The 14,895-nt window shown below is 40.4% G+C and overlaps 1 protein-coding gene across 4 annotated transcripts in view; it reads left to right on the top strand.

The window, feature by feature from the left end:
• The window catches only part of USP6NL (USP6 N-terminal like), a 166,372-nt gene that overhangs the window by 118,034 nt on the left and 33,443 nt on the right, over positions 1 to 14,895 (top strand). For all 4 annotated transcript variants that reach the window (XR_014314488.1, XR_014314489.1, XM_082742207.1 and 1 more), the window contains 3 exons: positions 709 to 789; positions 8,197 to 8,304; positions 14,033 to 14,142. Coding sequence is in view for 2 of the 4 variants with exons in the window: in XM_082742207.1 (XP_082598333.1) it covers positions 709 to 789; positions 8,197 to 8,304; positions 14,033 to 14,142 (299 nt within the window). In the remaining 2 variants the exon portion in view is untranslated. The remainder of the gene's footprint in view (positions 1 to 708; positions 790 to 8,196; positions 8,305 to 14,032; positions 14,143 to 14,895) is intronic.

A 14,895-nucleotide genomic window follows, 5' to 3' on the forward strand; every position in this document is an offset into this window, starting at 1 on the left:
TGCACGTGATAAAAATTCTAATAATCTTTCAGCAAACCACAGTTCTTCATCCAGGGCTTATCTTCTTTAACATCCCTCACTGGATTTGACGACTTCTTGCATTATGACCTTGTGGTCACCTTTTCTGACTGTCACAGTACCATCAATGTCCATGACCGTTGCCCTGAACTTTATTCGGGGCAGCAGCTCTTACTTACTTTGGATAAATTTTTCACAACATTTTGCCAGGTGGATATCACTTGCTCCACAAAACGAGCACCCAGCTCTCCTTTAAAGAATCATCTCCATCACTGTAAACGTTAAGATGGTAGAATTCAGGAAAATGTCAGAGAATGGAATTTTAAGGTTTTTTTTCTGTTGTTGCTGCATAAAAAATATTGCACAATATTTTAGAACTTCCTTTTGGTTTAATTTTGTAGAATTCATGGGGGTTTCAGTGATTAGTTTAAAAGCATTAGAAAATTTAAATAATTCCTTTCTCTTTACCTGTCCCCTTGAAGCATCTCCCATATATTTTACTTTGGTTGTGGAATACTATTGCTACAACTATAATCACTTATCCGTCTTTTTAAAGTTAGATAGCGTATTTGCAATCTAAGTGCTTAACTTTCGGTAGGTTTTTTTAAAGCAGCATTTTCTTTGACCTTTTTTTGTACTTTGTAAGTATGAAGCCTCAAACAGTAACAATGAATCTCAATTTTATTTTAGCAAAAGCAACTGGAAATTGAAAGAACTACTAAGTGGTTGAAAATGCTAAAAGGATGGGAAAAATACAAGAACACCGAAAAGGTAATTAAAATAATGTTACTTCTCTCTGAAACTGCACAAATTCAATGTGGATTGTCCCAATAAAAGTTTCTTTTAAATTATATAAGTATTAGTGTTCATGTTCCCTCTAAAACGTTCAGTAGAATTTAATTTAGTGGGATGCCTCAAATTAGGAGTCGTTACGTTATAACAGAATATCCAGGTCAGATCGGTTTCAGCACTTTAGAGGATGTCCCGGGTAGTCCGGGGGTGGATGGTTTCAGGAATGATTTGCTTCAGATGCTCCCTCGTGTTGCCTGTGACGTAGCGTCGCTCCCTCTCTCTTCTCTGCCATCTCCAGTGCCAGCTTTACCTTGAGGTTGGCTTCCCCCTGGGATCAGAATCCTTGCAGCAGTTCCAGGCTTCATACCCACAGGTCACACTGCTCAGGAAGAAGGCTGGCCTCCTGAATCTTTTTGCCCTGCAGAGTTGGTGCTGAGTTTTAAACCAGTTAAAACGCAACACACACATCTATTACTGTCACTGCCACTCATCACAAAACTCTTTAAATATTGGGAAGCTGTGGAGTTCTTGGTGGCAGAAGTTTTTCTTAAAAGAGGAGAGGTCTCTAGTTAAATAAAGTTGGGAATACCAGAGCTAACCCATGTGAAGAAAAGTCAAGTCCTTTACGACAGGACTCCTCAGAGTCTTCACTATTGTAACACGTGGCAGGGAGAACACACCTTCAAGACAGATCTTAAACTGAGTGGAACTTATTCAGCCATGGAAATCTTTTTGTCAGAGGGCATCTCACAGGACTAGTGCCCCTTTTTGAGCATTCCAAAATACCCTTACTTAACGTCTGTTAGACTCTTTTATTATTTTATTTTCATCAGGAGTAAGCTCGTTTTGAGGTTGTTGGTTTTATTAAATGTGTTTGAGCATTAGGTTGGAACTCAAGATGTTTTTTTGAGAGGAATCCGTTCAAAGTAGAATGTCAGTTACAACATCTGTGCTCTTGTTCATTATCATGCTGTCTCCCAGAGTGGCCTAAAGTTGGCGCCTACTTTACTCCATGTCTGTGGGAAGATTGCTCAACTGGTAATTACAGGGTAAATGTTGATGTGCGGCACCTCCACTTTCATCTCAACATTTGGTCTAGGAAGAGATTTGTAGAATTATATGGCTTTATGTTCTTCTCGAGCATACATATATCTGTGAAAGTATGTAAGCCGGTATAAAAATGAGCAATTCTACCATTATTCTGACAACAATTCTGGCTAATGTAGTTCCCAATAAGAGAGATTTTTAACAGAACAGTTTCCTTGATGTATAATTTTAAAGCACTTTCTCACAACTATAATGCTGGAATTGTTTGATAATATATGGTCCAGTTTGGTGAGCAACAGTATGTACCTTCTAAAAGAATTGCTGCTTTCAATTCATACCGCATTTTAAATTGCACTGAAGAAAAAAAAAAAAAGGAGCGTGTGTGTTTTTCTTCTCTTCCAAGAGGAAGTGGAAGTTTTCTGTCCAGAGATTCCTTACTTATATAATGGTAATACAAAGAAATTTTTAAAAGTGTCTTGAAATTAAAATATAGCTGTGATAAAGAATATTTGGATCTTTAGAATCTAAACTTTAATGAAAGACATTTTCCATTAAGGTTGTTTGTGTTGCCTGTGTCTCACATTCTCACGGCCCCTGGTTCAGTAGTACTGGGTTTAAAAAATACAGTCTATTAAATGAAGTCATCTCTGTTAAGTGGAGACATTATGATTTAATTAGTCGTGGTATAATTGTGTCTAAGCTATGTCACAGCAGAGTACCTATGACAGATCAAGTTTGTTCCCATTTTTTAAGTCAAGTAATTGAAGGGACCTTTTATTAGTTTGCATTTTATTTTACTGATGGGAGGATGGAGGCACCAAATTTATAAATAAATTTCTTAAGGTCACACACATTGTTAGTCGCAGCAGGAGGTCCCAGGTCCACACTCGAAGGCTCGTTTACTGTACCATCTTTCATGTTTGCTTTCCCTTTGGTGTTTGTCAATAAAAAGTCAGAAGGAAATAGAATGTGCTTATAAGAGCCAATAGGGCCTTGTGTATGGTTTAAAACTTTTTTCACATCTGGCCTTGAGAGGGGCTCGTGCCTCTCTGGAGGCCGAGGTGGAGACGCTAATGGAACAGGGATGTGCAAAGGAAGCGGAGAGGCGGTAGAGATCAGCCGCTCAGCACGAACTCTTGTTTCCTGGTGATACACTTGGGGTGTTGCATGTCCCCCAGATGGAACCCTTCTGGGTTGGCTACAAAGTTGGCTCGCGGGCCAGCATGTGATGTGGACTGGCACTGGACTGGTGCGTTCATCACTACTGTGAAATCACTAAGGTTAGAAAGAGCTATTGGAAATGTTAGGTCAGTCAGTGGAATTTTTTTTAGTTGATGGAAGCTTAAAATATATCTGTGTGACTGCAATAAATTACTTGTTTCTGTTGGCAAGAGAACAGAGATACTAAAAGCAAAAGGTAGATTTCAGGGAACCTTAATTTATTTTTTCTTGAAGATTTTATGTATCATATCCCTAAAAAAAAAAAAATTCTAACAGGATTTTAAAGGTATTACTTTTTACCTTAGAATATTAAAATGCTGTTTAAATCCAACATACGGAAATTCTGTATCATGGTTGTTAAAACTGCTGTCTGGGGGCGCTGGGTGGCAAAGTCGGTAAAGAGCCCAACTCTTGGTTTCAGGTCAGGTTGTGAAACCGAGTCCTGTGTCAGGCTCGTGAGCAGCACGGGGGAATCTCTCTCTCCCTCTCCTACTCATGCTCTCTCCCTCTCTCTCACATATAAGTAAATAAATCTTGAAAACAAAACCAGACCGTAAGAGACTCTTTTTTTTTTTTTTTTAAGATTTTATTCATCCACTTGACAGACAGAGATCACAAGTAGGCAGAGAGGCAGGCAGAGAGAGAGGAGGAAGCAGACAGCCCGATGTAGGACTCAATCCCAGGACCCCGGGATCATGACCTGAGCCGAAGGCAGAGGCTTTAACCCACTGAGCCACCCAGGCGCCCCCCATAAGAGACTCTTAATCTCAGGAAACAAACCTAGGGTTGCTGGGGGTTGGAGGTGTAGGGAGAGGGTGGTTGGGTTATGGACATTGGGGAGGGTGTGTGCTATGGTGAGTGCTGTGAATTGTGTAAGCCTGATGATTCACAGACCTGTACCCCTGGGGCAAATAATACATTCTATGTTAATTTAAAAAAAAAAAAAAAGACAAAAAACAAACAAACAAAACAACAGAACCAGAAACTGTGGTCCCTGAAGTCAGACTAACTGAATTTCAGTTCTTCTATAGTTTGTTAGTTGTATGATTTGCTGTTACTGTTCCGCATCTTCATTTTCTCATCCGTAACATGGGGATGCTAACAATAGCATGTTCCCCTTCAGGGGTGCGATGGTACAGGCTCCCTGCTCCCCCTGCTGCTCCCACTGCTTGTGCGCCCTCGCTCTCTCTGGCAAATAAACAAAGAAAATAGTAAAAAAAGAAAACGCGATAATATGACAAGGAATACATTGATATAGAAACATATATGCAGGCTCCTAATAAATAATCACAAAGTGTTAGCGTAACACTTATTATTAAAGTCATTTTTACTGGATTCATTATTTTCCTCCCCCTCATCTCCGCATTGCCCCTTCCTGCCAGATCCCTCCCTGTGGGTCCTTCAGTATGGATCCTCGCCGACTCGGTCACGGTCACGTAGAATACAGTATTTCTTCCTCGCATACAGTATTTCTCATACAGCCTCCAGGGGAGAGCCGCTGTGTTGGTCTGATGAGAAGTAACCACCGTGTTCACTGCCCTCGCCCCAACAGCTCTATTCCTCAACTTTTTCCGGTTTTCCCCTCCAGTCTCTTGTGTCCTGGAACAGAAGGGCTAACAGCTCGTGCACATTTAGGCAGTGCAGGGCCGACTCTTATCCTTTTCCCACTCTGGCCCCCTCTGGGGAGTCTGTCTCTGTCCCGACTTCTCCCATCAGAGGGTGACACCCAGCTCTGTAGCAGGGAGTATTTTATAATAAAGGGCTATCAGTTTATGGTATCAGTTTATCTGCCTACACACCAATTCCCCCCCCCCCTACTGTGAGCTCCACAGAATTTCTTCATGTTCTAGCCAGAGCACCTACCTAGTAAGTGTTGGCCACAAAGCAGGCAGTCATTACCAAGCTCCTTTTTAGAATGGATGAGCGATGTTCATTTATGAGTTGGGATAAACACCTATCACCTGCTGCTGCTGAAGTCTGCTTAATTTAAAGCTGTGATCTCTTAAGAGGCTGTGGGATTTGGCAGAAGTGCCCTGAAATAGGACTAAGAGAAGAAATTCTTTGACCGAGGCGAGCCACTTCTCAGTGCCATGGTCTCCCAGCACTGAAAGTACTCGCTTTGCCTACACTACAGGCTATCGTAGAAAAGATGAGGTATTACTTTGTCAGTTGAAGGATTCTCAGCAAATGTAAACTGGACACTGTTCTGGAGAAGAAGCAAATTTTATTTGTGTATGTCATACTTGATATAATTCCTACTTTGTTTTACAAAATTTTCCAAAATTTCTATGATGGTCGAAAATTATGTTTCTATAATGTCTTTCTGTCCTGTAAGAGTTGTATTTGAAAAACAGTAGATATAATTTATTTTTTTTTCATAATTTAAAATTCTTATTTTAAGGTCTCATAATTTAATCCTTGTTCTGGTATATGTGACTCTGTATGCATGTTTTTTATTTCACTGCCTCCTACAGCTGAATTCCAGATGCATCCCTTTCTATATTCTTTTTTTTTTTTTTTAATTGAAGTAGAGTTGACGCACAGTGTTACATGAATTTCAGGTGTGCAGCATAATGATTTGACAACTCTGTGTTATGCTTCCTTTTAAATACAGTTTCATTGTCATTATTTTAATGCTTTCTGCTCTCGGATTCCCTTAGTATTTTCTGATCTGTGTATTTTAGTAAGTTTACTTGAGCGGAACAGTGGGTACTAGTTACATGCAAAATGGTCTTGGAAAGATGGTCTTTGTTTTTTATAAAATGTAAAATAAATACCTTTTGCTAAAAGATGGTGATGTCTTGTGTGTGCCTTGGGCACATTACTTAACTTTTTTGTGATTCACTTTCACCATCTGTAAAATTGGGATAATAAAATATGGAATTGTTGATGTGATTAAATAAGAGAAACATCTATATATAGTTTAAAATAGTTTCCTACATATAGTAAATGACCAGTAAAAGTTGTGCTTCATTTTTCTAGCCCTGGAGTAGCACTGGGTTTATTAATTTTTGCTTTCTACCAGAAATTTCTGTTTGTTTGTTTGTTCGTTTTTAAGATTTTGTGTATTTATTCAGCAGAGAACACAAAAGTAGGGGGAGTGGCAAGCAGAGGGATAGGTGCCTTGCTGAGCAGGGAGCCTGGGACTTGATCCCTCGGATCATGACCTGAGCTGAAGGCAGCCTGAGCCACCCAAGTGCCCCTATTATTTCTTATTAATATAATCATAATTTAATTTTTTAAAAAATTTACATACTTTAAGATGAAAAATAGACATATATAGTTGGTGAATACAGAATTGGTTTAAAAGCAATAAAATAATGTCTGAAGTCTTTTCAAGTAATACAGTGTGAGAAAGACATGTCAGAACTCTTGTTTTACTCATTGAAAACATCAACCTGATGGAGATTCACGTCCTTCAAAGTTAATCTGCTCACCGTCATCATATTCTACTTGGTTATTAAACTTTCACTTTTCTCTTTTGTAGTAGTTTCCACACCTTCTGATACTCACATTGGATGCTTAGAGTAGAGCATCTTTACTTTAGAAGTTCAGGAGATAAATTGAAAATGCTTCTAGTATAATGGTAAATGTTACAACTTTGGAATGAATGTAGATGATAGACTTTCTTTAGGAACATAATTCTTAAATTCATTTTTTTTTTAATGACACTCAGTTTGCAATTAAAGGTGGTAGCTATTTTCCTATGTGGGAAATGTTGCACGTAGCAGAGTCTGGTTTACACAGAACTTTGCTGTATATATTCTTCTAGTCAGAGCTACTGCATGAGTTAAAAAAACTTCCAGGATTCTAATCAGTATCTTCTGAAATTTCAAATTTGAGGAATAGTGTGTTTATACCAAAAGAACAAAGCCAGAACTCCATACGGAATTACCTAATTCAAGGCCATTCTTATGGAATTACCTAATTCAAGAGTTGTTCTACGTTGCTACTCATTCTAAGTCACAGCATCAGTTTATTAAACTACACCATGACTTAGGTTCTGAAGCTTTAAATTAAAAAAATTTTAAAAGTGAGGTAGTATAGGGTAGTAGTAGTTGAAACTCTGCTTCTTAACTCATAACTTGTCAGCATTTCAATTACTAAAACTTACATCCTGTTTGCTTAGCCATTCTATTCAAATATATTATTTTGATCATGAAGGTAATTATGTACCTATTCTTACCTCAGTCCCCAAGGTTTCTGCCATAATTTGTTTAGTCATTTCTTTGTTTAGACATGTTCTTTTAAATTTCAGAGTTTTATTGTGCACAACTTTGTAATAACCATAATAGATTTGTATGTTATTTGAATATATAGCTTTGAGGAGAAAGGATACATTATAGGAAGATGGAGAAGCAGATGGAGTCTTAGGATTCATAGAGTGACCGGCGTACAAGGATCGGAAGAGTTGACAAAACTGATGATTCCTTGTACCATTCAAAAGTGATGGCAGGTTATTCCTGGAGAACTGCCAAAATCAAAGAGGAGAGGGAGACGGGAGTATGGGGTAGAGGTGTGTGTGTGGGGGGAGGGACAGGGAGTTGGGGAGTGGGGAGAGAACGAAAGATTGTGGGGGCACCTTAGCCGAGTCGTGAGCACAGGGTATGTTATGTTGATAGGCTCTGGAAAGCCCCAGAGAGACGATGCCGCAGGAAAGGATATTAGGGCTACACTATTCTCTACACTCCCATGAAAACAGTTTGGGGACAAGGAAATCTGTTTGCTATTTGAAGCCTTCTAGATGTGTGGGGGAAAAGGAAGAAAGTATGTAACTAGTTAATTATATCAACAGAGAGTGTGTAAGTCAGATGTTCACACCTTAAAAAAGAACACTGTTCGTGCTGTGTGAGGAGCACCTTTGTAGCCGTATGGAAATCCTCATGTACTCGGCTTACTTAACGTTTTCCTTGTTGTGTGCTCTGCCGGCCTGTGTGTATGCCTCCCAGCCAGGATCTGAAAAGTAGGGATGGTGGGATCCAAGTGTCCCGTGTCAAAATGTATCAGTTATCATGGGTGCTTTGAAAATAAAGGACTAACAGGTATTAATTAGTTGATTTGAGGGCTCAGTCTAAGATTTTTGTCACTTATAACCTTCAATTTATTTATTTCAACAAGTTTCATAGGAGAATTTACAAAGGAATCCCACTCCAGCTCAGAGGTGAAGTCTGGGCTCTGCTTCTGGAGATCCCTAAAATGAAAGAAGAAACAAGAGACCTCTATAGTGTGAGTATTTAAAGCTAACTTGTTATTTTGAAATTGAAAAGTGAAACCCCTTTCTTTTCACTTTCAAGGTGATATAAGATATTCGTATCATTTGAAGTTATAGTGAAATGATATTACATTGAGTTGTAGAAGCCTATTATTTTCTTGATTGTTTGGTTTAGTGCCATGTAATTCCTGACTTGTGAACAAATACTTCAGGGAAAATGATACTTTCTGTATCAGTCAGTAAGTGTCCAGTGCTTTTCGAATACTTGAAATGACCAGTGTTGGGACATATTCATGAGGAAAGTGGACTATCACCTGAGCGTAGCTGCGTGTGTGCCATGTAATGTTTTGTTTTAAGATTTTATTTATTTATTTGACAGAGAGATCACAAGTAGACAGGGGGGTAGGGGGGAAGCAAGCTCCCTGCCAAGCAGAGAGCCTGATGTGGGGCTCGATCCTAGGACCCTGGGATCATGACCTGAGCCAAAGGCAGACGCGTAACCTACTGAGCCACCCAGGTGCCCCCCATGTAGTGTTATAAAGAGATCTACAGTGTTGCTTCTAGACTTTGTGGGAAAACAGCAGTGGGATTCAGTTTATCCAACAGCTGCCTATATGTGGTTGACTGTTTGCTTCTGGGTGTGAGAAAAGAATTTTTCTCCAAGACTAGTAGGTAGCTCTAGGTTTTGTTGTTTGTTAATCGAAGGTCAAACTTTTAACTCAATGATCAGTAATGCTTTCCTTAAATGGGGTAACACATTTCGTTTACCTTCCTGTCATCTCAGGTACACTCCTTTCTAAGTTTGAAGTTTATAGTAACCTTTGAAAGGAATGATTATCTGAAAATCTTTTTGAAATATGTCCCTCAGAAAGTGAATATAAAGAGAATAAAATGGATAAAAGAAAAATTGCTTATAAACTCAAAACCAATTATAAAAGGAACTTTGGAATACTCTTGATATTTTCTTTCCTTTTGCATGAAATGTGTTTGTATGTGTAAGATTTAATTAAGATGAAAGATGATAAATACTGGCTAATTTAAAGGGTCACTTATTTTGTGTGTTTAAAAGGTTTTTTAAATTAGCTGTTTGGGCCCTACACAGACTATGAGTTTATGTGTTAGAGTTTTAGAGTTTCAAGTTATTTTAGTCTGTTGATTAGGTACTTACTTTTAGTATCATAGTCTTAAAGCCAGTATTGAAAATGGTGTCTGAGAGAACATATAAAATCTAACCCCAGGGTGCCTGGGTGGCTCAGTTGTTAAATGTCTGCCTTTGACTCAGGTCATGATCCCAGAGTACTGGGATCGAGCCCTGCATCCAGCTCCCTGCTCAGCAGAAGCCTGCTTCTCCCTCTCCCACTCCCCCTGCTTGTGTTCCCTCTCTCGCTGTGTCTCTCTCTGTCAAATAAATAAATAAAATCTCTTAAAAAAATCTAACCCTAGCACCTAGCACAGTGTGTCGTAAATGGTAGGTGCTCATTAAATTCTTGTTTAATTAATGAGAGAAGACAGTTACTCTTCTGCATGCTGTTTTTGTTTCCTAGTGCCACAAACTGAGTGGCTCCCAACAGCAGCACCGTCTTCTCTCGCATGTCTGGAGGCTGGAAGTCAGACACCAGGGTGTCAGCAGGTCCCTAGATTGTCTCAAGGCTGGGGGAGAGTCCTTCCTCACCTCTTCCTAAATTCTGGCATTGCTGGCACCACTCCTGGGCTCTCTGCTGCCTCAGTCTGCTCTCTGCCTCCCTCCTCCCATGGCCTGCTCCGTGTGTGTGTCTGTATGTCTGCATGTCTGGGTGTCTGGCCTGATAACAGACGCCAGTTCTCGGACGTGGGGCCACCCTCGTCCAGCATATGTCATCTTCACTCAGACATCTGCGGAGACCCTGTTTCCAAATCAGGTCCATTCACAGGTTCTGGGTAGACATGAGTTTGGGGAAGGGGCACTGTTCAATCCAGCACACGTTCTAATAGAACTCCGCTTTCCGCGATCTTTCAGACCTTTTCTACAGGGAATAAAATGATCCCGGCACTGGTTGACATGAGGGATCTATTTAGAACATGGCAGACGTACAGTAACAAGAGCAAAAGAAATGACTTGCCTTCCAGTACTTTTTTAAGGGTTATTTTTTCTAGCACTTTCGTAAAAAATTTTTAAAATTTGTATTCTTTGAGTTTTCCTGGCACCCTTATTTGGTGGTCTTCCTTTCCCACTCTTTCTTACTCTGTCTCTCCAAAGGTGGTCAGAGTTGCTCTCTGCAGGTGGGAGCTTGAGGAGGAAGAGAACTACTAAGATTTTTCTCGGGTGGGTGAGACTGTCGCTGGTCCTGAGCTGGCACTCTCATCCGCCACTTCCTCCTGTTCTTTCAGGTGTCCCTCAGTGTCACTTGTCTCTTGTGTGTGTCGTAGTAGAGCCCACAAGTGGCAGTTCTGTTTGTTGTGGCTAACAACCTCACCTATGGCCTTCCTGGGGCTTCATAATCTTGTTGGCCAAAGGAACCACGATACTGCGGAGCTTTCATGTGAATGCTTTCCTCTCTCCTTCCACTTCAGGTTTATAGATTCCCTAGATCCTATTTCTTTTTAAATAAAATGTATATTCTTGTATTGTTATGACACTCATGGGTCTCGGCCCACCCAATCTCAGAGATAACTGTAGAAGCTGCTCTACCTCCTTGCACTAAGATAAGAAATATGCTTGATTTCCTGTTTTCTGTACATTCATTGGTAAATATTCTAGGACATAATCTTTCTGACCTACTATTTTTTATCTGCTAACTGAAATTTGCTTCTGTCTGGAGGCCTTTTTATTGTTGGATTTTCTTGTCCTCTAGAGAAGCTGATACTGTAGGTGTGTTTGGGTGATTTTCTGCCTTTGAACTAAATTTTATTGTAAAGAACATTTTATCATGACCTGTCAGACATTTTCTTTCTATGTTTTGACATCTCATTTTTTTAACAGGAGGCCTGTAGAACAATAACTGAAACCTCTTTACTTGCCCATTACCCTTAAAAAAAAAAAAAATGAACAGATTACCATTTTTAAACTAAATTTTGGTAATATCTTCTGGATTGACTTTTATCAGCGATAGTGTATAGTAATATTTTAGTGGTCGTGTGATTCTCGTCCAATATTACAAATATCTTCCTGTGTATTTAGCACTCTGAATTATACTGTGATTACTCTTCATGATTTTAAAAGCTACAGAAGCCGCCTTTGTCTGAGCTCGCACCTCAAGGCACAGAAAGTACACAGAGTTACAAAACCCTTGGCACAGACACCCATATTCCAGATAGCCTGCTGCTTCCTGCTTTCAGCTAAAGTCAGGAATTAGCCAGTTATGTTTTCATATGTATTTATTGGAGTTGATTCAGGCAGAGATCTGTATCACCAGCACATGGTAACCCGAGTCAGTATAATATATGTATGTAGATGCATAATTATGCATTAGCGTGGTTAAGTATAGAGTAGTATACATTTTAATCTCTTTTATCTAGTTCAGCTTGGGAGATTAGATATCCTCATTCAGCTCCCTTGCCCTGAAATGCCATGAACCTGACAGCAGGGAGTTTCTGTAAAGGCAAAGCCCATGAGGAGTAAGAAACAGGAGAGAGAACGGCTGCCAGTATCTGGAAACCAGACAGACACTTACTGTACTCAGCAAACCCAAGAAAATGGAAGCCCCGACTGCCTGATTTCGATCTCAGAATCTCCAGGATCCTTGGTAAGTGTCAACTTCAGGTGCCTCAGGGAGCGGAGGTGAAGCTCAGAACCGTGGAAGTGGCCCAGAGTCCGTCGCAGAAGGAGTTAGAGCCTTGACGTCACCCCCACCCCGGCGCAAGTCCGAGGTTTACCATTTGGAGAGAATGAACGACAGGGCCGCTGGGCTGGAGAGGACCCAGATGTTCCCGGGGGGGAGGGCGCAGAGGAACTGCGCATCCTGAGCTGCAGCCGTGCTGGCCTCCTTCCCATCACACTGGTGGCCAGGTGCTTGTCTTCCTGACCGGAGACCAGAAGAAACTTCTCTGAGGAATCTGCCCAGCCGCGGGACATAAACCCAGAGACACTGACTTCAGGGGAACCCCAGCGACACTGCCCGGTCGTATCACTCTGCAGTGGAGACACAGTCGTGAAGCCCCACCTCCGCACACAGAGCTCACCATCAGCTTTCTGGTATTCTACTTTTAAATAGAAGCAGACAGCGAAATACTGCTGTTCACTTGAGGAAGGGAGCTAACAGAAAGACACACGAGAACAAATGGAAAAAAGAAATGTGTTAGAAACAGACTATAGAGCAAGACGAAAACTTAGAAGAATGATCACAGGCATCTTCAGAGGGATCAAAATAGGTATGACATCCATAAAGCAAGTATAAAAGCCTATAAAAAGGAACCTTTGAGAAAAACAAAGAGCTTTTTAGTTATAAAAAATTATACTAGAACTGAAAGATTTGAGAGGATGTTTGAGAGTAACAATTGAAGGAATTTCCCAGAAAGCAGATGATAAATTCAAAGAAATGGAAACTAATAGAGAAAATACAAGAAAGTTAAATGACAACTGGAGATTCCATGCTGTAATAATAAGAGTTCCAGAAAGAGGAAATGGGAGTGCGGGCGGGAGGGATGAAGGAACCGACAAAGGAATTACTGAAGAAATCACTCAGAACTGAGAGACGGGAGTCTCCGTTTAGAAGATTGAAAAGATCCATCAAGTGCCAGCCCTGTGGATAAAAATAGATACAGATCAAGCACGAAAGTGTGAAGTTTCAGGACATGGAGAGAAAAATGCCTACGAACTTCTAGAGAAAAAACAGATTTCGTACAAAGAAACCAGAATTAGAGTGGCGACACTAGAAACTAGAAGACAGTAAAGGCAGTGCCTTTTGAGCAAAAATATTTTCCAATTTAGAATTCTAAAACAGCCCAGCAGTTGAGTAAGAAGGAGGTAGTAGTATCAGACATTTGAAGTTTCAAAACAATTTATCTTCCATACACCCTTCCACAGGGGCTACTAGAGGATGTGCTTCTCTGGGACAAGGGAATAAACCAAGAAAGAAGATGACGTGAGACGCAGGGGACAGAGGACCCAAGCGAAGGAAGGCCTAGCAGAGGGTGAAGGGGGACCCCAAGACCCCAGCTGTGCAGCAGGCCCAGAGGTCCAGGAGCCCAAGGCTGGAGCAGGTCTGAAGGCTCTGGAGAGACATCTGCACAAAGTTGAAATCAGAGAGTATCTTTTCCATTGCAATTTTCCAGCGCCCGGGGAGATGGATGTGGTTTAAAGTGAGTTTGGGATCGGATTAGCAACAAGCCTGTAGAAAATGAAGCAGATCAAGAAACAAGGCAATGATTAGTTCAAGGGAAAACAAAAATACTGTGCCAGAAAGAAAAAAGAAATCCCAGTAGACTCTGTGGCTCAGCTGTGAAGAGCTTTTACATAGTCTTACCAAGGCAGACTCCAAAAAGTGCTTCATTCCTAATTAAAATTGAATTGTATTGTTAAGATGGGAAGGGAAAGGTGGTGGTTAGAGGGAAGGAATGGATGTGGGAGTGATGGGGACATGGCTCGGAGGGAAGATCTTCATTGTGTGCCTTCCCACGTTCATTGGTGAACCACAGGCGTGGCTTTCCTAAACCAAAACTGCTTTTTAATAAGAATTATTCTATGATTTCATATTTTAATGAAAATTATTTTCAATAACTGATTTCCTTAAAAATGTGCTTTCTTCCCCTCTTTTTTCTTTTCAGAAATTAAAACACAGAGCCCGGGGTTGTTCACCTGATATCAGACAGATAGACCTTGATGTCAACCGCACATTTAGGGACCATATTATGTTTAGAGACAGATACGGTGTTAAGTAAGTAAACTTTCAGGTGATGAAATGTAAATGGCATTTATAAAGAGTATTAAAGTCTTTGTTTACTTAAAACATGAATGAGTAGAATGTCTTGTGTGAACTATAATTTTGATGTAGGTCCTAAAGGTTTAAGCTTTTGCAGATTGTTTGGTCCATGTTGTGTGAAACCTAGTGTCTAGGTTCACTTAAATTTTTTAGCCTTTGACATAGTAGATGCTATTTGGTTGGCAAAGAGTCATTTTATGATCTGGGAATTCTTAAAAATGTAGTAGCTACTTTTACTAAAATCTTAGTGAAGAAATGGGAAGTTGTGTTTGAGGATCAGGTCAGAGACAAATAGATCCCTATGAACTTGACCCCAATGCATCACTGAAACTAAAACAGATGAGGAGTGAATGTCTGCAATGAGTATTACAGTTTATGCATGAGCAGTGTAGTTTTGCTGCCCTCTGTATTGGCCGAGTTCAACACGAGAAACAGAAACCAGTAAGAGATGTGTATTCAGAGATTTATTGAGAGGAACTGGCTTGGTAGCAAGTCCTGTATCTGGAGAACAGGCCACCAGCAGGGATAGCCTGCAACTCTTGAGCCGAGCTATTGTCCACAGGAAGAACTGCTTCAGGGAGGCCTCACATCTGCTCTTACCACCTGTCACCTGATTGGACAGGCCCACAAAGACGATCTAGGAACTAGGATCACCTCTGCTACTTAAAGTCAAATCCTGCTTACGGATTTTAATCACATCTACAAAAT

This window comes from Mustela nivalis (assembly GCF_964662115.1).
Source record: "Mustela nivalis genome assembly, chromosome: 7".
Lineage (NCBI taxonomy): Eukaryota > Metazoa > Chordata > Mammalia > Carnivora > Mustelidae > Mustela > Mustela nivalis.